This window comes from Trachurus japonicus, chromosome 12, assembly GCF_045865225.1.
Source record: "Trachurus japonicus isolate A0001 chromosome 12, Traja_1.0".
In the NCBI taxonomy this organism is placed as follows: Eukaryota; Metazoa; Chordata; class Actinopteri; order Carangiformes; family Carangidae; genus Trachurus; species Trachurus japonicus.
The window spans coordinates 11,820,373-11,840,778 of NC_140918.1; the positions used below are offsets into that span (position 1 = coordinate 11,820,373).

The window sequence follows — 20,406 nt, forward strand, 5'->3', positions numbered from 1 at the left end:
CCCACCAATGAACTTTACACATAACTTTATTATATCAATTTATACCAATACCATGTGAATAAAAAGCCCAAGATGGAAGCAGTCAGGAGGAAGAACGACACAAAGTACAGTAAAGTTTACAAAAGACTTCTGCTTTGGAGTAAAAATGTTGGATATCATTCATGAAGTAGGACAGAAACTGTGCAATAATATGTATACTTCTAGTATAAACCATACACTGTATAACATTTCCGTTCTGAAGTCATCGGCCCATTCTGAAAACTGGTTGCCAGGAATTTGTACATATGTCTTGGATATGGCAGATATAGGCAGTGTTAAATAAACATCTGAAAACTCATAACAGGAAATAACATGAAACTCTCCATTCAGGACAAAAATATACTCAGACTTCATATCTATTCTAGGAAAATAGTGCACAGCAATGGATTAGATAGTATAGTAAAGGAGAATACCAAAGATACACATATTTTATAATACAAAAATGTCCATATATTAAAATATAACAGAACCATCTGCAGAGACAAACCTCAGCTGAATCTCATACACATCTGAAAACTCTGACTAGGATTACTGACAGCCCAGCTATCGTCAAACACAAAGCTTACACTTGAAAATCCGCCTCTGTCGGTGTCAACAGATCTCTACACAATAATGTAAACTGAGAAAAGAACTGGAGTTTACACCGTATTGCTCTGATCGCTCCTCCAACCTCTAATAGTTGTCGAAGCTTTTTTCTCTCGATTGTGGAGGTCGAGGTAACGGCGGCTGACGCTCATTTGTGTTTGGCACTTGCGTCAGTTTAATTCCTCAGACGTGCCGCTTCCTAAACCAGCGATTTATATTTGTTCTAGTCAGCTTTAAAATGATTGTTCAAACATAATAACAGGTGCTTCTCAGCTGGAACTGAGCTCTGAAACGTAACTCTAACGGAGGATTTCACTTACCCCGGGAAAATGACAGGAAACTTGGAGAAGAGTTCGACTCCCTGACATCTTACTTGACACTGAGTGATGAAAATGTTTGTGTCTCAATTTTACACGCTGCACTGCAAACAAGGTGTCAAATCCAGTATGGATGATTGTTTTGTTTTTTTCTATTACTAATTTGTCATATTTCTCCAGATAAGGAAAACTACTGCAGAGCCAAAGAGAAATCTTAAACAAGAGACATTAGAAATACTTTGATACTGGCCCCACTACATAACCCACATTCATTATGTGCAGTTAAGTAACCTAGTAGTTCTGAATCCAAGCTCGCCTCTCATTCTTAAGAGGCTAATATTAGATACAAGGCTCAGCTGCTATTTTCCCTTTAAAAAAAAAGAAAAAAAAAAGTCAAAACTATGTCAAGGCAGTCAACAAAAGAAAATACAGTACAAAATACTACATCACTGATTGCAAATAACACCAGCATGAGTCAAGAATAACGTCTTGAATGTGTCAGAGAAGACTTCAGATTTGTCAGATGTGCACTTCAAGTCAGTAAAATCTCCCTAATATTCCTCAGTCACTGAGTGCAAACCGAACATCGGCCTGATCCAATCGGAGGCCGGCGATCGGACGAGTGTCGACAGTAATAACAATGTTGCTGGGCGAAGTCAAGTCGCTCCGTCACTGTCTGTGTGCTTCGTGTTGTGTGCTTTTGTGCAGTGACCAGATCTGATGGCGACCTGGCAGCCGGTCACCTGGTAGAAAGAGCAGAGCGGCGGTCACATGCAGTTGACCACGTTGCTGGAGCCCTGGCCGACGTCCCTGATCTGGCTGACGTGAGACGAACAGACGGCGACTCCGGCTCCGGCGCGGCAGTGAGACACCGAGCCCACCAGCTCCCACCTGCGCCGCAGACAGACAGACACACAGCACGGCACGAGTGTGAGAAGAAGACACAGTGACAGTCCCTACATGATGCTGCAGTGTGTTGAGCTAGATCTGTAGCTGCAGATTTAAAAACTATATAAAAGGTTGAGCTCTATGCCAGTGTCAGAGAAAACTATTTACACCTGGATGAATGAGTTTAAAATGTGTGCTCCAGTTTTAATGCTCAGAAAACATAACCATGCTTTTATTGCAATAAACCCACACAACTCTTTTTTTTACGTAACATGAAATATTTGTAATTATCTTTCACTCCGATCCAGTGTAATGAATAATATGCATATTTCATGGTTTCTATTATTTCTCGGTTTTCTATTTCTGTTTCTAAACGTGGCATATGTGATGCCATCTGGTGAAGTTCCTCTCTCAGTCACTTCAGATTCACACAGCAGAAGCAGAAAAAATGACCAAACATAATCATTTACAATCTTGTGGTATTGTCTGGTAAGGTATTGATTGACAGATAACTTTGCATTGTGAAGGAATGTATTTGAGTTTAGTCATTTATTTGCTGGTTTATAAGTTAACAGGACAAGAATCAAATTAAAGGAGAGCTTTTCACAACATTACACTGAAAATATCAGCAAAAAGGAATAAAGGTTATCAATGACCACAAATGTTCTTTATGAGGGGTTTAAGGTAGTACCATCAGTAAAGTGCTTCAGATTGAATGTCTTAGACTTGTGATCAGTGAAGAGTCATTTAGCTCGTGTATAGGCTGATGCACTGTTGCAAAAATATTCCATGTGTATGAAGTGTGTTTATCATATTTTTGATATATTTTGTGTATATTTTATGTTTTTTTTCCCTCTCCTCCTTACCTGTTCATTCGAGGCTCAAAAGCCTCCACTGTGTTCAAGTAGATGTTCCCATTGTGGCCCCCGACTGCAAACACTCGTCCCATTACAGTAGCAACCCCGACTCCACCTCGCGGTGTGGTCAGCTCCGACACGTACTCCCATCGGTGCATTCGTGGGTCAAACCGCTCCACAGAGCTCAGGGGCGAGTTGTCATCGAAACCACCTTCAGAAAACAGAAAAAGACACAATTATTTAAAAAAAAACAGGCCAGTAGTAATTACAGTCAGCTGAAAGGTAAAGGTAGCTGAAGGAGAATGGAAGGCATAATGTTATTTCACATAAAATAATAAGAATCCATGTAACCAGAAACACAACGTGCTCAGGTTTCTCTGAGTAGGATTATGGTAAGAGAGCAGGCGAACGAGAAGAGGATTTCATTTATCCATTTTAAACCAGTCATTCACGAGGCAAAATGCCACAACACAAGTTTTAATGAACCTTGAATGACTCTTCAGATTTGAGAGTTAGGGTTACAATAAAAAAATCTTCCTTAAAGTTTATAAACCAGTTACTTAACAGCTTCACAAAACATGGGCGTTTTGCCTTTCACACAATAGTGTATTAAGTTGTAAGGTGTGCACTAAAGGCATGTGACACGGGTGCATGAAAACAAGGAGGAAGTCAGTGTGTCATTTCAGTCTCCACAATAAAAGCAAACCTGGATGAAACACATCTTACACCTGCTGTATGTGGCTCTTACAAACTTTTCTATTCACAAAGAATGGTCAGATTCTGAGGAGAAGAACATTACTGGTGTTTGTTTATTCCTCTCACCCACTACATAGAGGCAGCCGTTCAGTTTGCTGACTCCGTTTCCAGCCCGTCGCTGACCCATCTCACAGACCTCTGTCCATTTGTTGAGGTGAGGGTTAAAGCGCTCCACACTGGACAGTGAAGCCACGCCATCGTTGCCTCCCACTGCATACACAAAACTCTGGCAGGAATATGACATAAAGTAGTCAAACGCAGTGTAGATATTGTAGCTATATTAGTTAAAAGCTATTGGTTTTGGTTGCCCTAAACTATACATATTAGGAGATGGTACTGTATAGTCTTGTCTGCCTTTCCTCAACCACTGGAACATTGGATAAAGACTGCAATTATGACTTGCAGGCAGATCATCCTCAGGAACTGGAAAAAAGTTTGGAGAGCCTCCCTTTCCAGGAATGGATGATCGAATTGGGCAAAGTAGAACGACACACAGGATGCAGGACAAAATGGACATGTACCTTTTGAAGTGGGGCAAATACCTTGAGACAATGGACCGTTTTCCTTTTTTAGTTTCTTTTTAATTATAGGATCCAACTGCCTCATCATTCTTTTGGGTTAAGCTCTGAGTTGACAGAGATGTACGCAGCCAATATAAGGGATGACCCCTCGGTGTGGGAGGGTTTTTCTCTTTATTACTATTTTTGTGTGTGTGGATGTTGTCTTGTTTGCCATGAACTGTCATGGATGAAAATGTTGGAAAATAAATATAAAAAAGAACTAATCATTTTAAAAAAGCTATTGGTTTTCCTCTTCAGTCTTACCCCCAATGCTACAGATCCCACTCCTCCTCTGGGCGTGTTCATCGGAGCCACGGCGCTCCAGCCGTCGCTCTCGATGTCGTAACGCTCCACGTCGTTGAAGCACGAGTTGTCGTCCAGTCCTCCGATAGCATAGATGGGACCACCAAGAGCCGCCAGGGCTATACCCCTCCTGAGAAATACACATACATACTTGTTCAAATTCACCCAAAACAGAACAATCTAGTGAACAGACAGTGTGATAGATGGCACACAGGAGGAGTTCTATGTGTTAATCTATCTCTGAGCGTTTTCCTTTCTGAGCTGGAAAAGGAGGAAAAATCTTTTGAGTCAACAGGAAATAATGAAATCAATATTTAGGCCCAGCACAGCAGAGTTTAAACTCTAAAACCAACAGCTGCCAAAGAGTAAAGACCAGGATGAATACATTTCTAGGCTTTCAGTATAATCATTACATTCCACATTACAAATTACTTTGTCCAGCTTAGCGGATGTGGCAGCCAGATAATCCGACCGGCTCTGGCGTGCTCCGCAGCTGCTCTGCACTCTGTGTGTTCAAATATTCAGCAGCAGCAGCGGAGCTCGCAGTCAAACGGCACCGGCTCTAATGAGTAAAACTGCAACAACGAGAGTTTCATCTCACATGTTTATTATGGATTCACTGTTATTGTTAGATCCGTGACACGGTGCTGCTGAAAATGAGAGACTGGAGGCTGGATAAAAAAGCTGGCTCCTTCATAGAGGGTGCCATTGTTTGCAAAGACTGGCGCTCTCAGATCCATACAGTCTGGAGTCTGTTCTTTGAAAATCAAAAACTGTTGGGTGTGAAAAGCAAAAAGACAAAAAGCCCCGTTCACATTCGGCATTATCGTAGCATGGTGTACCTCTTTGTGTTCATCGAGGCTTTCATCATCCATTTGTTGGTCAGGGGGTCAAACATCTCCATGTTGCCTAAGTGCTCGTTACCATCATGGCCGCCGACGGCATAAACCTTGCCTAAAGAAAACGGACAGTAGAGTTCACATATGATCAATGGTTCTTTATAATGTAAGACTAAACTTATTCATCTTTCCTCATTAATAGTAAGTTATATTTTCAGTTGATACTAATTTATCTTTATTAATCTAAAAGGAGCTAAAAAATGAAATATAAATGTATTTTTAGGTTTATCTGTCATCATATTGCCATGTGTTTCTCATTTTCTGAACCCTGTTCTTCACCTGTCAGTTCTGTCTGTATTACTTCCGGTTGTGTTACATACTGTATAACCCTCCTTACCTCCTACAGATATTACACCCACGTGACGCCGTCGGCTGTTCATTTCAGGGCCGAAAAACCAGCTGTTCTTAGTGATGGAGTAGCACTCGATGCTGCGAAATGGGTCGCCGGAACCCCCCCGGCCGCCCACACAGAACAAAACCCCTGATGAAATGATGAGAGAGAGCAAAAAGCAGACACAGTGAGACAACAGAAACTACACAGCATGCCTGCAGATCCGCAAGAATTAACATGACATTTTAAAAAACATTTATTTGCCTACATGACATCACCTGGAAAGACATCTGGTTTCATGAGAGAAGTGGTGTATTTTTAATATTGGAAAAAAAAGCTAAGTATCGCTAAAAATATAAAATCAGTAGTTCAAAGCTGAACATCAGCATGAAAGTGCTACCTGCAGTGTGTTTCCGGGGAATGGTACGGACTGAATACTCAAAGTCAGGCACCAGCTTGTTGCTGAGGTGGAGGTGGTAGTTTCTGGCTTCATCCATCAGGTCACGACAACTCAGGTTACCTTTGATCATCTCGTCTTGGGCCACGGTTCCAGTCAGAAACTCCACAGGGAGCAGAGGCAGACGCACCTGAGGAGGAGACCGACAAACTCTACAGTGTACTGCTGTCGTAAAACTGATTATATAAAGCTGTCAATGTACTGTTAATATAAGGCTCATTTTACACAGTTATGTGGCTAAATCTTCTGTTAATGAGTAAAACAGAAGAAAAACACATAAAGATGCTTCCAGACATGGATCACGGATCAGAATCATCCTATCATCCTCTAACCTGAGACATGATCTGGTCCAGCCAGGTCTCGTGGTGCTGCGGGTTTGCCTTCAGCCATTTCACCGCTGCATTGTACACCTGCGTCTCTGAGTGGATGTTGAGCTCACTGGAGGACAATAATGTGCGCAGGTGCTGCGGGGACACGCAGGTGAAGTCCTCGCACTCCACCACCTCAGTGAAGTGCTCGCAGGCGTAGCGGTCGGCCATGTCCATCAGGTCCACGCGATTGTGGCTCTCGGCAAACGTGCGAACCGCCAGGCAGTTGGTGGGGTGAAAGTGGGCCTTCATGTACTCGCAGCAGGCTCGCGCCACCAACTCCACCTGACAGACAGACATTTTCTCAGTTTATAACAAACTAAAGTTGTGTGAAAGTGGGGGGAAAATAGGGGAAAAACTGCACGTGTGTCTCTACCTGAAGGATGCAGGCAGCATAAAGCAGTGGCTGCACATTGTCCACAGTTAATGTGAGCTTAGATGAGTAGGCAAAGTGAACCAGGTCCTGGATGGCATCACCGTCAAAGTCCTTGATCTCTATCAGTTCCTGCTTGGCCTCCGACATCTCTGACAGGAACATGGCCCTGAGGGAAGAAAGATCCACATTGAGACCAGACAAACACACCTGGAATGTAACATCAGGTATAAAGACAAGTTACTGTATATGCTGCGTTCGATTTGCACTCGGAACTCGGAAAGATCCAACCTTCATATCAGAAAAGTGCAATAGAACGGCCCTTGACCTCGGGACTGCGACGGGCAGGATCCAAGCAGCACGAGTCGGTTGGAATTACGTCAAAGCAAAATGGCGTTGCACTTTCTCCTTAACTTTTACTGTTATGTGTCGTCTAATCTAGCATTTGTGTTACTAAAAGTGTAGAATAACTTTATTTTTATTTGTTTATTTTTTCTTTCTTTTTGCTTTATTTTCATCTTCATAGTTTTAACGTTTTACTTATTTAGCGGGGGGAAGAGGGGAAGGGAGAGAGAAAAGGGAGAAAAAAGTTTGCTCTGTTTCTTGCATGTAAGGATGTCTTGTTTGATTTGCTGTAACTTGCAAACAAAAAGTAATAAACACATGCTTAAAAAAAAAAGTTTACATAGTTAAGAAGACAAAAAAAAAGTGTAGAATGACTTTACAGTGGCATTTCCACTCCATTGTGATTTTAAAAGGTTTGTGTGCATAGGGACAGAAAAACACACTTTCTCTCTCTCCTTTATGTAGCTGATGTACTTCCCCAGCAGTACTTTTTGATGCTCGAAAGACATCCAAACAAACATTAAAGGTCAGTGCTTAACTAAAAATAGCCCTTATATAGGTCTAGTTAAAAAGGTAAAAACCAACATACCTGAAGTAAGGGATAACACAAGCCAGCACAAGCTTGTGGCATGGTATCAACCTGCTGCCAACCTGTGAATAGACATCAACATAAATTAAGCATTTATTTATTTCTAGACTGAACATTTGCCACAGTGCTGTGATTTCTGAGGCCATTTAGAAGATCACATCACTAAGATATTCTTTATGAAGTCAAGCTTCATCCAGCCAGTGACCTACCTTCAGTGTGACATCACAGAGCTCCCCCACTTCGTAGAAGTGCCTGAGGGAGTTATGGAAGTCCTTCCAAGCCTCGTGTGCCTCGAAGATGAAGGATCCATCGGGCTCGCACTCTGCTTTCGGTGCTCTGGTTCCAGGCCGCTTCTCCTTGGACTTCACTTGCTTGACATGGTCTGGCACCACATCCCCTGGTGCCATAGCTGGCTACAGGAAACAACTCCTTAAAAGAGAGACGAGAGCATTCAGAAATTTGATCCCCTTTTAAACACAGTGGCGTAGAGGAGCAGAGTTAAGCAGCATGGACAAAAGTGTAAAACAGATGGACTCACGTTGATCCAGCTGAGTCAAACGTTTTTCAGTTTTATCACAACTAACAAGACAATGATTTGTCTTAGTGTAACCTTCATTTAATGGGATTAAACCAATGTGAAAAACAGTAAATGTGAAAAACAATACATGACCATAAGTATTTAGAGGCTTCAATGTGTCATCACATTTAATCTGTTCTCATCAATGCAGCCATGAGAACTGTGAACCAATATTTTGACATCAATCAATGACAAAATCAAGATTTTTTTTCTGTTCTCAGTTTTATATCATTGTAAATTTTATATTGTCAGGTTTCACTGTTGGTTAAAACGAGAAACAAGTAATTAGAGGATGTCCTTGAATCTAGCAGCTTGTGATTGGCATCTCTCACTATTTTACAGTCTTTACATAGATAGATTGTTTTATTTAAGTCTCATGCACATTTTCTTTTGTGCCCAGCCCACATGGGCTTATAAGACACTAAACATTTAAATACATATGTTCAAGAATGGGTATAACGTGTTGTCTTAGAGGAAAGGAAAGGAGAATTAAAAAAGAAAAACAAACAAACAGAGCACAACAGATCAGAAACAAACAGAACCAGATGTTTCTATTATACAAATATAATAATCAACAGATTAATCAATAACAGAGCACACCGTAGTAGCAGCGCTCTTTGACCCAGTATAGTTATATGGAGAGGTCCTTGACAACACGAAGCAGTTATCACCCTTCCCTTGCAATAATAAGCAGGCTGTAGTTTCACTGCCTATGCATGCATCGTACAAAAATAACTCGCAGCCTGAAACAGAAACCACTGCTCAGTGTAAATAGCACCCTATAGGTTTAAATGGAGGAAACAAAAGGGAAAGTGGTGGTAGAGGGGGGGTATTTGCCGGCAAGCTGAGCAAGTTTGGTCAGTATCCCTCCCCCCATTCAGTGTCACTTCTCCTTTACTCACAGTAAGCAAAGACTGGAGCTTAACATAAAAAAAACTAAACTAAATAGGACAGAAGCAGATTCCTCCAAGCTAGCAAACCACGCTGGTCAGAAAACACTGCAATCAATCCCATAAAAATTCCTACCTATTGCTGAGTCTGATGAACGAGCGCCACAGACGATAAGTGTCTAGTAGAGAGCGGATGAACTGAGAGCGAGCAGACAGCCAGAGGCCACAGCTCCACCCACACCTTACAGATGCTGCACTGTCTCTCTTTTAAGCTTTGCCTCTGAAGCTGAATAGACTCAGTGTATCGCCCCCTCATCACCAGTCCTCTCAGCTAGAAGAGCAGAAAACATCAAGTCTCATCATAAGCACTGGGGATCAAAGGCTCTTTCCCACTGCTGCTGCTCTGCTCTGCAGCCGCGTCGATAGGCTTCATCTTTCACAGACTGTTTGCTATCTTAACACATACAGGATTTCAGTCACATTCACCTTCATCGAGGACTTTTATGGCCTTAGGACGATAACATCCTCAGAGTATGATATATTATTTATGAGGAGTACAGTGAAAAGCGACGGTCAATAATTTAACAACAGAGATGTATCGCACAACTGCTCAACCCCATCGAGTACAAGTAGAAAAACAGTAACAGCGACCTCTTTTCAATGCAACATGCAACATTTTTCTATGCATCTGTGTGTCACTGTCAGCCACACACAAAAGGAGACTCTCGCTGGACGACCAGCACGCCACATTATAGGCACAAAGGTACAGAGAATGAACCCACTGTTGTCATGTCATATTATTTCAACCACTTATCCGAAGGGGACACACAGCAACTACAGCAAATGACTGCCAAACACTGTGCTTCCTTCCTCCCATGCTTTGTCCTTTGGACAGTAGAGTGATTGCCCAATTAATGAGTGTGGCTCCTGCACTGCAAAGACTGATTGGATTTACTGTTTTTCCCACACCACAGAGGGAGAGGCAGCTTGTGAAAGACGGTGATAAATGTCAAGGAGGATATATTTGTTGTGCAGTCAGCTTTTACAGTTACTTTGCATTTTGAATAATAATGCATTTGAATCTTTCTGATCTTTCGTAAACTATATGAGTTTTAGTCTGCCATGCATCTCAATGGTTTGTTTTGCACCTTTCTATGATAAAGGGCTCCACACTAACTTTTTTACTAGGAGCACAGTGGGCCCTAACTTAAAAGTTTAGGAGCGCAAGCAGAATATTTAGGGGTACACACTGTAAATCGACATGCAAAGCAAATGTTCACATTCCCGTACACACAGTGGCCCTTCCATGTTTTGCCAGTGTTACAAATAAAACAGCCAATTTACTGGCTGCACAATGTGCAAGTAGATGAAAATGTTACTTGCACCGTCTCAAATTCTATTTAGGGGCAGTCTGGAGACCTGCTTTGATGTTTCCTATCTAAAAGTAGCGTGGTCATGCATTCTGAGCTACTTTCACTGCTGCAGAAAACATTTTGAGCCTTAACTTATGAAACTAGCCCACATCACCTCATCATAAACCAAATATGTGATAGTACATGTAAGAAAGTGTGCAGGGCAGGCTACTTCTTCTTGGACTTGCCAAACATGTGCAGTATGCTACATTTAGTATCCACAGAAGGTTTAATAGCTTGAGAGTGGAATACGTGGAGAAGATGTGAGGGATGCAAATACTATACAGTAGATACCACCTGAACAACAAATGCAAACACACAGCAAACAACAGCTAGCACCTTCAGATGACATCTAAAATTATGACATGTCTAGTCTACTCTAAAACACCGTGACACTTATAACAACAGGAGCAGCAGCAGCACAGACTAACAGGCATAAAACAACCGACAAAGGCAGAAATAATAAATACCAAACATGCAACCACACGTCAACAGTTTGAGGAAACAAGACGAGCTGGGTTATCAAGCGTTTTGAGTGGCTGAGTTGTAGTTAACGATATCATATTCAGTGTTAACAATGCTCCTTTCGCCTCTAAGGCACCACATGTAGTAAAACAAACATTATGGTCACAATAAACATGTGAAATCTCAGGGAAGTAGATGAATGTTTCGGCGTGCTAGCTAGTCAGCTAGCAGTCAGACTAGCATCCGTCCATCCAGCTAACGTTAACGTGTAGACAACTGACTCGGTGTAGACACAAATTAAACGAAAAAAACACAACATACAATAAAAGAACTGACTACACAGCATCGAAAAAAACCACAGTGTCAAGTAAAATACGTTTAATTTTGATACCTCATGTCGCAGCGAGAATTAAGATGCCGGCTTCATTGAGTGGAATGTTTGGCATTAGCACGTTTGTTGTGATTCCAGGTGCATCATGGGTAATGTAGTGGCACAGCCTCTCTGCAGGCTAAGGCCAAACTGGCTTGAATACTTGTGAAGAAGCACATGGACTTGAGAAACAAAATTATTTTGTTTTTATATTAATTTACTAATTTATTATTAATATACACTTATCATTAAGATTTTGCCTAGGAATCGGATACATATTATTATTCATAAAATTACCCTAGAAGTAGTCCCGTATAAAATTAGAGGAGTTACCAGTCAATTAATTGATCAACTGAAAAAGTTATTACCAATATTATCATTTTTTAAACTAAATCTCTCTGGCAGTGACAGGGGAGGGATTATTTTGTACACTGTTTGATTTACTCTCTCTCTCTTGTACATCTTTTACCACCCTTCATCTTTATTTCTATCCATTCACTTCATGTTTATTAGGTACATTGGTGCATGCTGTGATTGATACCATGCATGCTCATTTCATGTAATGACTATTCAGCACTGCACTTTTGTTATTTTGAGAAAACTTCAATAAAAAAAGATCTTGAATAAAAAACAACAAAAACTGACAAATCAAGTTATAATGCCTTATAATCATAAATTACAATAAATTCAATAAGTTCTTATTGTGATAAGCTAATTAACATCTTCAGTGCTGGACTTTTACTTACTTACGTTTTTTCTTTTTCTTTTTTACAATGTCATCTTAGTGTTATTCCCTAAGTAAATGATTTAAATACTTCCTCCACCCTCCCCAGCAGTACACAATGCAAAAATAAATGATCAGCAGACATTCGTCTCCTAAATGTTTTGAAACATCATCACAACGTGTGGCACTGTTCCAAAGTCTGTGACTGAACCAAGATATGGCAGACAGATCTAACAAACAAGTCACATGCTTCAGTAGCTGAACAGGGAATCAGTACAGACTTGGCTCATTTTGTCTTTTTTTTTCAGCCATTGAACTGATTTAGGCAAATAACAGTGATGTGTGCAAAGCAGGGCAATAAACAAGAGTGTAATCTGCAAAGTAAGGAAATGTTAGACTGTTATGAAAATTATTATACAACTATATTGGCCAATAAAGTCTTAGCTAAAATTATACATTAACACAATCTTCACTTGAGTTCAATTTACTGTACATCAGTGCAGTGTCTGCATATTTCTGCTGTACCTTGTAAATACCAAGCTGAAATACTGTCATTAAAGTCACTTTGAAAGGAAATATGACAATGATGATCTCTTTTAGTGTTTAAGTGCAACAAATGTGATTTTATGTGGATAAAACCACTTGTGTGCTTCCTTTAAGGTGTATAACAACATAAAGTATAGTATTTAAATCACATTGCAATTTTACATGTGACCATCTATCAACTGGAAAGAGCGTTAAGCATGAAAGCAGAAAGACAACAAAACACAACATCAACATGAAAACTTCACACAATTATCAAAGATGATTTATTTCAGAACAATGTAAATATATGCAGCTCATCCACTGGAAATAACACATTAATAAGCTAACAATGTTTACAGGTCACTTGAAGGATGTATAATATTATTTGACATAGTCAAAGTCCAAAGTTTGCGATGGCCATCGCACGACCAGCATCATCTCCACATGTCCTACTTGTGCTGCTTCTTCTTTTTTAGGAGCGCATCTCGTAGAGCGAGCTGCAAGAGAAAGAAACAGCAGTTTTAGCTGAAATGTTAAGATGCAAATCAAGTCAAGTTCAGCAGCTCATTGTCGCATACTACACTTCTGATGAGTGGGACTTTTACCTGTTTCTCTCTGAAGGAGCGTTTGCCCTTGGTCCTCACGTTCTGACTGTGTCTCATCATCATGAAGTTCTTCGTCTTCCTCTTCTCCCTGTTGCTGGTGCTGGCGTGTGGGTTCAGCTTGGTTCGCTTCCTGACATACTCCTTCCGGTCAGTTCGTCCAGCCTGGAAAATAACACAGATGATTAGACGGATTCAGCTTCTAAAATGTGAGTATTTGATTATTATTATTGTAGTCAATTTCTTTGGATTTCTGACTGTAACATAATGTGAATATCTCTTATGGGCTTTCTGACATTTTAAAATAAGTGTCTCTGTGGATGACACACTGTGACAAGTCTATAATGAAGTTCATGCTGCTCAGCACAGTGTCACCAGTGTTTTAGTTAAAGGGATAGTTCACCCAAAATCGATAATTCACCAATTTTCTACTCACCGTCATGCCAAGGAAGGGTTTGGAGAACTTTCGTGTGAAAAAGTTGTTCGGAAAAAATGTATAATGTTTAAATAAAAATGTATGTTTCATAGTACGTGTTTTGGACGATTCAAAAGTGAGCGCTATCCGCCGCCATTGTATGAAAATCCGTTGCCAGCCGGACCCCCTGGAACTCCAAAAGCATTATGATGACTCCAAAAGTTCTCCAAACCCTTCCTTGGCATGACGGTGAGTAGATGATTGGTGAAATAACGATTTTGGGTGAACTATCCCTTTAAGCAACCAATGATTTCACTGGACAAGAAAATGTTATACTACTTTAAATCACCCAACAGAGTTCACACCAGGTTTTACCATTGCTGTTGCCAGCCGTGTTTCCTTGTCTGCTTTTGGTTTCTTATGAAGTTTTTCAATATTCCTCAAAGTCAGTATCTCCCCTCTGGAAAAGAAAAACATACACGAATCTCAGTATAGTGATTTATCTTTATCAACAGACAAAACATTAGTGGTTACACCTTTTTTTCCAAGGAATATGAAACCTTCATGTGTCTTCCTCACCTCTCCTCATCGTCACTGTCCACAATCTTCCTCTTCTGGCCCTTGCCCGGGGCGGCGTTGACCTCCTTGGCGATCTGGACCAGACGGATCTTCTTGAAGTCGTCCTGAGTGAGGAGCCTGCTGCTGCTGACCGCCGCCGCCTTGGCGTTCCTCTCCTCGACGGGTATGCTCTGAAGCTTCTCCGACTTTACACAACCACAGAAACATCCCACATTAAAACAACAAAGTCACCAGGCGCAGCTCTCCTCCAGTGGTTCATCAAGGCATTTTTAAACTCTCACCACTTCTCCTGTGTCTTCATCAGACGAGTGATGGACGTCCACCCACTCCCCATCTTCATCGTCATCACTTATGCTGGCGCTCTCCCAGCCGTCTATGAAAAAAAAAACACAATATTGATCATCCATCACCTAAGAAGTCAGGTTCTAAAGATGAAATCAGCCAATGTAGCCAAAATTCATGGATGCAATAAAGACATAGCTGCTGACCTTCATCCTCCTCTCCCTCTTTGTTCTCCTCCACCTCCAGGACTTCAGCTCCGGGGATGTAGTCCTTAGCTTCCAGCTCTCCGTAGTCTTTAATCTTGGCCTCAGCTGATGCCTCTGTGGGTCTCCCCTGGACAACAACAAGCATGTTTTCAATAAGAGACATGAAGCTTTGTCACTGTCATAACAACCTCCTCTGAAGCAGGTAAGAAAACAAACTGAATGTGATGCAGGACCCAAAATACGAACTTAAGACTGCAAAACATCAATTCATTCTGACAGCTCAATAGCACAAATTCGACTCATTAAAGCACAATATGTTTCTACACATAAGGTACATGTGTAGAAAGAGCAGGAAGATCAATCTGATTTAAAAAATAAAAAAAAGTTGAATTCAGTGAACACACCCTGTCTTTCTTGTTCAGCATCTGTGGATTAAGATTCCTGAACAGCTGGATCAGTCCCCTGGCGGACATCATCACATCTGAGACAAGTACAGACACAAACAGGTTATGTGAGAATGAGTGAACACATATGCGCACATCTGTACATAATTGGCAAAAAAACAAAACAAAACAGTACAATAGTAAGAGAAACAGAGTGACGGACTCACTTTTGTCCTTGTGGGTCTTGTACAGCGACAGATCCTGCAGCAGGTCTTCATTGATGGCGAGCGGACAGCGAGCTGCCACCTCCTTTATGGCGTTGATGCTGAAGAAGAAGATATTTTGAGTTTGAACAGATTCTGACTTCTCTCCATCTTTTTCCTTCACACATCTTCATATAAACTGTAACCATGGCAGCTAGTGCTACTTACCCCACAGTCATGACCTCCCCCGAGTTTCTGTCCGTCACAAAGTTATTTGCGATGGTCATGATCACAGGTTCGATGATCTGTGCGAGTGGAAATAAGCAGCAGAGTGAAGATTCTCTGAGTGAAACCCCCGTGTTCAAGTGACTCACTGAATAAACGTGTGGTTGCTAAGTTAACTCACGTCAGGGGGGACGAGCTGGTGGGATGCCTGGGCCGCGCACAGGAGAATCTTTGTCACTTCTACAAAGACAACAGATTTGTTTTTAATGTGTCATAATCACAAGAAAAAATACTTTCACTAATGTAAACTGTGTTTGTATTGTTGTTACCTCTTTGATGTGGCTGAAGAAACCTCTGGACGAATGGATAGTAATTGAAAAGGAAGAGCTGTAGAGGGAAAAAAAAATGCTTATTACACTTATATTTAATCTGTGTTCCAACCCCACTAATGCTTTAGTAAAATATATTACCAAAGCTTAAGTTAAAAAATATCTTATATTATATTTGTGTAATATCTATGCTAATAAAATAATGTAAACAAGTAGGTTGTTGTTCCTTTGTATACATTGCTTTTACACATTGCTGATAAATGTGTCTTCTATGCTTTTATGTATTCTTTTTTTGCCTATACATATGAATAATAGCCTCTGAGGCAAACTGTAGAAATATCATTAATATAGATTGCGCTCAACAAATAAAACTTAAATGAGTGATTGTGTGTCTGTAAAACATGGTGAGTCATTCATTTACCTCATGGATTCCAACCAGTCTGGATATGAGCTCCATCATCATGATCTTCACCTCAAAGCGCTCCTTCGAGTCCTCCAACTGTTTCAAGAGTTTCTCTGAGAAATCTTTACAAGAAAAAAAAAAAAAAAGAAGATATTTGACAGTTCACAGTTCTGTAAATATTATAGTACAAATGAGTGTAGATTGTTTGTCTGTGTGGGGAAGCAGAGAGGACGGTAGAGCTTTGGCCGACCTTGGGGATCGTGGATTAGGTGAATGGCAGAAAAGTTGAACACTTCAGCTCTCTTCTTTTTCTTGTGTTTCTGTCCAGAGAGCAAACAAGCACAGAGAATTAAAAGGAGGAACTCATCTTATCTGAACCTAAATGCAACAAAAAAAGTCATCCAACCAGTGGTACCTTCAGCACTTTCATTGCTTTTTCCATCTTCTTTTTGTTTTTGGTGGTTTTCTTGCCCGTGGAGTATTTCACCTTCAGGTCTCGGACTGACGGTCCCTCTGCCTGGAGGACAAAAAAAGTTTTGTGGATCATATCTTAGCTTAAAATCAATTTTTAGACTGATACAAACACATAATTATTTCTGGCCCTTCACTGTATCTGTGATACTCACCTCTGATTCTGAATCACTCTCATTTTTTTCATCTTCATCTTTGCCCAGGAAGAACTTCATACCTGCGACGAGGATCTACAAAAGAGAGGGAAGGTGGTGAAAATGTACAGGTTTTCCATTCTGTTCATAAAGAAAACAAAATTCTGTTGTCAAAGTGTAAAAAGACCTACCTTTGTCACCTTGGAGAAGCACGCTGTTGTAATGACATTAACTGTTTTGGCATCATTCCTGTAACACAAATATTGAAGACAACCAAATGACAATAAGCTTCTCCTGAGCTTGACAGTATTTTATTTTATTTTATTTCATTATTATTCTAACTCTTGACACCCACCATATGTTTCTTTTGTACAGCTCGGCCATCACGTCTAAAGAGATCTTAGCTGCGATGGGGTTACTGTCTCTCAGCATGGTGTACATGAAGTTCTGTAACATCTGAAACAAACAAGGGATAAAACACAAACACAGTGAGTAGATGTGCTCATTTGAAAATCCTGCATGATTTTAATACTGAGACATAAATCGTGTGTGTACTTACTGTGTTGACCTTGTTGTTTTTATGCTTGGCATTTATGTTTTTGATGTCGGCGACAATGTGTGTGTACAGAGTCTGTGAGAACAAAGACAGACGGAGAGAAGAAAAACACAACAGAGGAATGGAAACAATTATAGATTTATACGTACATTCAAATAATAAATACTGTAATTAACCAGCTGCACAAATTCACTATACTGTGCTATGCTCTGCTGTATGCTTTAAAAAAAAACCTCAACTATGAAATATTTGAACAGATGAATGAATTTGGCTGCTGGAGCTGTTTGCTCTAACCTTCCTGAGCAGTTTGTCGTGACATCTCAGCAGCTCAAAGAAGAGCTCCAGGAGAGCAGCGGGGTCGATCAGGTCTTTATTCCTCAGGAGAATCAGAGATTTACAGAAGGTCTGACAAGGACAGGGTCACACACAGACACACACACAAATTACAATGTGCAGCGTAAACATAAGCAAACTCAATGTGAATAAATAAATGAATGAATAAGAAGCTATGGTTGATTGACATATTCTTACCATTCTTAAATCTGAATCTAGGACTGTGTGGTGATTGAGTAATAACTGAGACAGCTCTTGAGGGAAGGCGGACAGGTGCTGAAGGTAACAGTGACCAACCTGTGGGACGAGAGGAGCTAATTATTACACTCAGTATGTATACATTTACTGACATGTCACTGATTAGCACAAACTTTAATGTAAACATCACCTGAGCAAGGAACATGACAAGGTCTGCCAGCTCCTTGTTGGGCTTGTCCGGCTGCAGTTTGAAGATCTGTACATTGGACTGGTAGTGTCGGTACTGTTGCTGAAACTGTAGGAACAGACACGGTGAGTGTTACAGTAAGCGAATCTGTGTGCTAACAACTTTAGCTACTTCAGCTAACAACACTTACCTCCTCCACGTACGACTGCGGGTCTCGTTTTATCAGATTTTGCAGCTGTGGCAAGTTGTTCGGCAGTTTGTTGTTTTGTCGCCCCGACATGTTTTCAGATGGTTATGTGAAAATATTGTGATAAAAAATAATAATAATGATAATGGAAAAACTCTATTTTTCACAAGGCAAGCGTGGCCAAAGTGTAGGCTGCCATCTTGCTAGAACGAGGAACGAGTAACGTCACTTCCGCTTGAATTAAAGGGACATTCCCTCATATAATAATCCCCTTTGAAAAGAAGAAAGAAAGATGAAGACACAACTTGCAACACTTATTAGTGCTTTGAGAATAGCTGATTACTGTGATCTACAAGGTACCTCAAGACTAGCTCTCCGACTTAAATTTAAGACTTTTATGGACACATACCACTTGAAATTCAAAAAAATGTATACAATAGGCCTATATATTACCTTCACCCAGAGAATACAGCCCATAGGGCCCGAACTAGTTCCCATGTGTTCCAGCCAAGTGGGATGCCCATCTTTTACCCATGTATATTATTCTGTGATGCCCATGTGGGGTCCAACACCAGCCCATTGAAAAGCCCATTCTGAGCCCATGCCCAGTTGAAGCCCCATGTAAGTAAATCCCATGTGGGCCCCACTTGGACGTGTTGGCTGCATGGGATATCAGCCCTGATGGAGCCCATCTAGGCCCCACATGGGTGTGCTGGCTGGGTTGTTTCTAATGTCATATCAGACATGTGAAAAGCAATAGAGCGGGGTGAGCCGCCTGTATTGATTCAGTAAGGGACAGTGCCTAACTGAATCAACCTTGTATCATACAGAATGATCCAGTATTATTATCTGTTTATTCATCATGTTAAATAATATTTTATTTATTCCTGTGTAATTACTGTGTTATGTCTTTGTAATAACATATGCACGTGGCTGAGCCCAAGGCCACACAGCCTCAGTGCTCTCCGATGGAGGCTGGGGCTGGGGGAGATGAGAAAGGACCACCCAAAGGATCACAGTGTGTAACAAACCAGACTTTTAAGCAATTATAAAAAAAAAAAATAGTATCCCACATATTGACCAATAAAAGCTTTATTTTGTATGAGTAACCCAGAAAGGTTCTGAGAGATGTTTGGACACATGGCAATGTTTCCAGAATTACTAAGTAATTGGGTAGCGAATTTTGGCACCACCTTGTGTTGGAAGTGGTCTAAGACAAGACAACCCTTCCAATGTTTATCATCTCCTGCTCTAATAACATACAGAGAAAAAACACAACATGGCCACCTGCAGAATGCACAAAATAATGCAATAACCATGCAAAAAAGATACTCAAATCTTCATTCATAGAGTTGATTCAATTCTACTTTCAGTTTTGAGGCAAGAGTTTGTGCTTGATATATGACAGGCAGTTAAATGTTTGGTCATCTATTTATAGTGCAGTTAAAAATCACAAACTACAGCTTCAGGTTAAAGCTTCCCCGACAGCCTCAATGTAGGTGCAACAAAATAAACTTCATTGTTGCATCACTGTGTGCTGCAGTTTATGTTGTTTATAAATGGTGACTTTCATGTTCAAAAGCTGTAGCTTACTTTTCTTTGAGCACCCTTTCCAATCTAGTATCAACCCATACACGCGCACAAAGCTTGTAGCTTCTCTTCCTTATGGGTTTCAGTGGTTTGGTCAGTCAACAGACTTGGAAAAGCTGTATAAGGTTAAAGGTTGAATATAGAGAGTGAGCAGAATACCACCATCTATTGATCAGATTGGAATAATAATTCCTGTAGTCGAGTGGCAGATCGTTGCAAAGTATAACACACTGTGAGACGCCGCTCTGAGAGAAGCACAGAGGAGAAGAACTATGCAGGATATTATTTACTTTGTTTCATTTTTACCTTCAATAAATAGCTTTCGACTAATTGTGATAATGACTTGTAACTTGTTAGAGGGAGAGTTGAGGCTCGCTTCCACATCGTGGCTGAAAACCAAACCTGCATGATCAGAGCCTTTGACCCGGGCGGTGTCACAGGCAGTTGCTCTGGTCACAGGCTCAGCTCAAGTCTTAGTGGCACTGCGACACAA

General features: G+C 40.8%; 2 protein-coding genes across 2 annotated transcripts; both read right to left on the reverse strand.

Moving 5' to 3' along the window:
- Positions 1 to 8: 8 nt before the first annotated feature.
- Positions 9 to 11,502, reverse strand: klhl8 (kelch-like family member 8). Its single transcript, XM_085793164.1, has 12 exons — positions 11,403 to 11,502; positions 7,877 to 8,096; positions 7,668 to 7,729; positions 6,737 to 6,902; positions 6,325 to 6,645; positions 5,936 to 6,122; positions 5,542 to 5,685; positions 5,148 to 5,259; positions 4,267 to 4,435; positions 3,509 to 3,668; positions 2,696 to 2,897; positions 9 to 1,832 (listed from the first exon to the last, which is right to left on the reverse strand). The coding sequence occupies exons 2-12, from the start codon at positions 8,072 to 8,074 to the stop codon at positions 1,709 to 1,711; spliced, it is 1,845 nt and encodes a 614-aa protein (XP_085649290.1). The 5' UTR covers positions 8,075 to 8,096; positions 11,403 to 11,502; the 3' UTR covers positions 9 to 1,708.
- A 1,393-nt stretch (positions 11,503 to 12,895) lies between these two features.
- On the reverse strand, positions 12,896 to 18,533 carry sdad1 (SDA1 domain containing 1). Its single transcript, XM_085793165.1, has 22 exons — positions 18,327 to 18,533; positions 18,140 to 18,244; positions 17,950 to 18,048; positions 17,713 to 17,823; positions 17,422 to 17,493; positions 17,218 to 17,318; positions 17,054 to 17,111; positions 16,884 to 16,958; positions 16,673 to 16,774; positions 16,508 to 16,577; positions 16,276 to 16,379; positions 15,855 to 15,912; positions 15,707 to 15,765; positions 15,529 to 15,605; positions 15,325 to 15,422; positions 15,119 to 15,195; positions 14,715 to 14,841; positions 14,508 to 14,599; positions 14,227 to 14,411; positions 14,023 to 14,107; positions 13,236 to 13,397; positions 12,896 to 13,127 (listed from the first exon to the last, which is right to left on the reverse strand). The coding sequence occupies exons 1-22, from the start codon at positions 18,414 to 18,416 to the stop codon at positions 13,080 to 13,082; spliced, it is 2,055 nt and encodes a 684-aa protein (XP_085649291.1). The 5' UTR covers positions 18,417 to 18,533; the 3' UTR covers positions 12,896 to 13,079.
- Between the last annotated feature and the right edge of the window lie 1,873 nt (positions 18,534 to 20,406).

What these genes read in the sequence shown, in the direction of transcription:
- klhl8 (XM_085793164.1), bottom strand. Translation starts at nt 8,074, where the DNA reads ATGGCACCAGGGGATGTGGTGCCAGACCATGTCAAGCAAGTGAAGTCC. An exon ending in ATGCTGCCTGCATCCTTCAG is followed by an intron (nt 6,646 to 6,736) that starts GTAGAGACACAC and finishes TCTGTCTGTCAG; the next exon opens with GTGGAGTTGGTGGCGCGAGC. An exon ending in GGGTGTAATATCTGTAGGAG is followed by an intron (nt 5,260 to 5,541) that starts GTAAGGAGGGTT and finishes CGTTTTCTTTAG; the next exon opens with GCAAGGTTTATGCCGTCGGC.
- sdad1 (XM_085793165.1), bottom strand. Translation starts at nt 18,416, where the DNA reads ATGTCGGGGCGACAAAACAACAAACTGCCGAACAACTTGCCACAGCTG. An exon ending in ACGACAAACTGCTCAGGAAG is followed by an intron (nt 17,494 to 17,712) that starts GTTAGAGCAAAC and finishes TTGTTCTCACAG; the next exon opens with ACTCTGTACACACACATTGT. An exon ending in ACCAGCTCGTCCCCCCTGAC is followed by an intron (nt 15,606 to 15,706) that starts GTGAGTTAACTT and finishes CCACTCGCACAG; the next exon opens with ATCATCGAACCTGTGATCAT.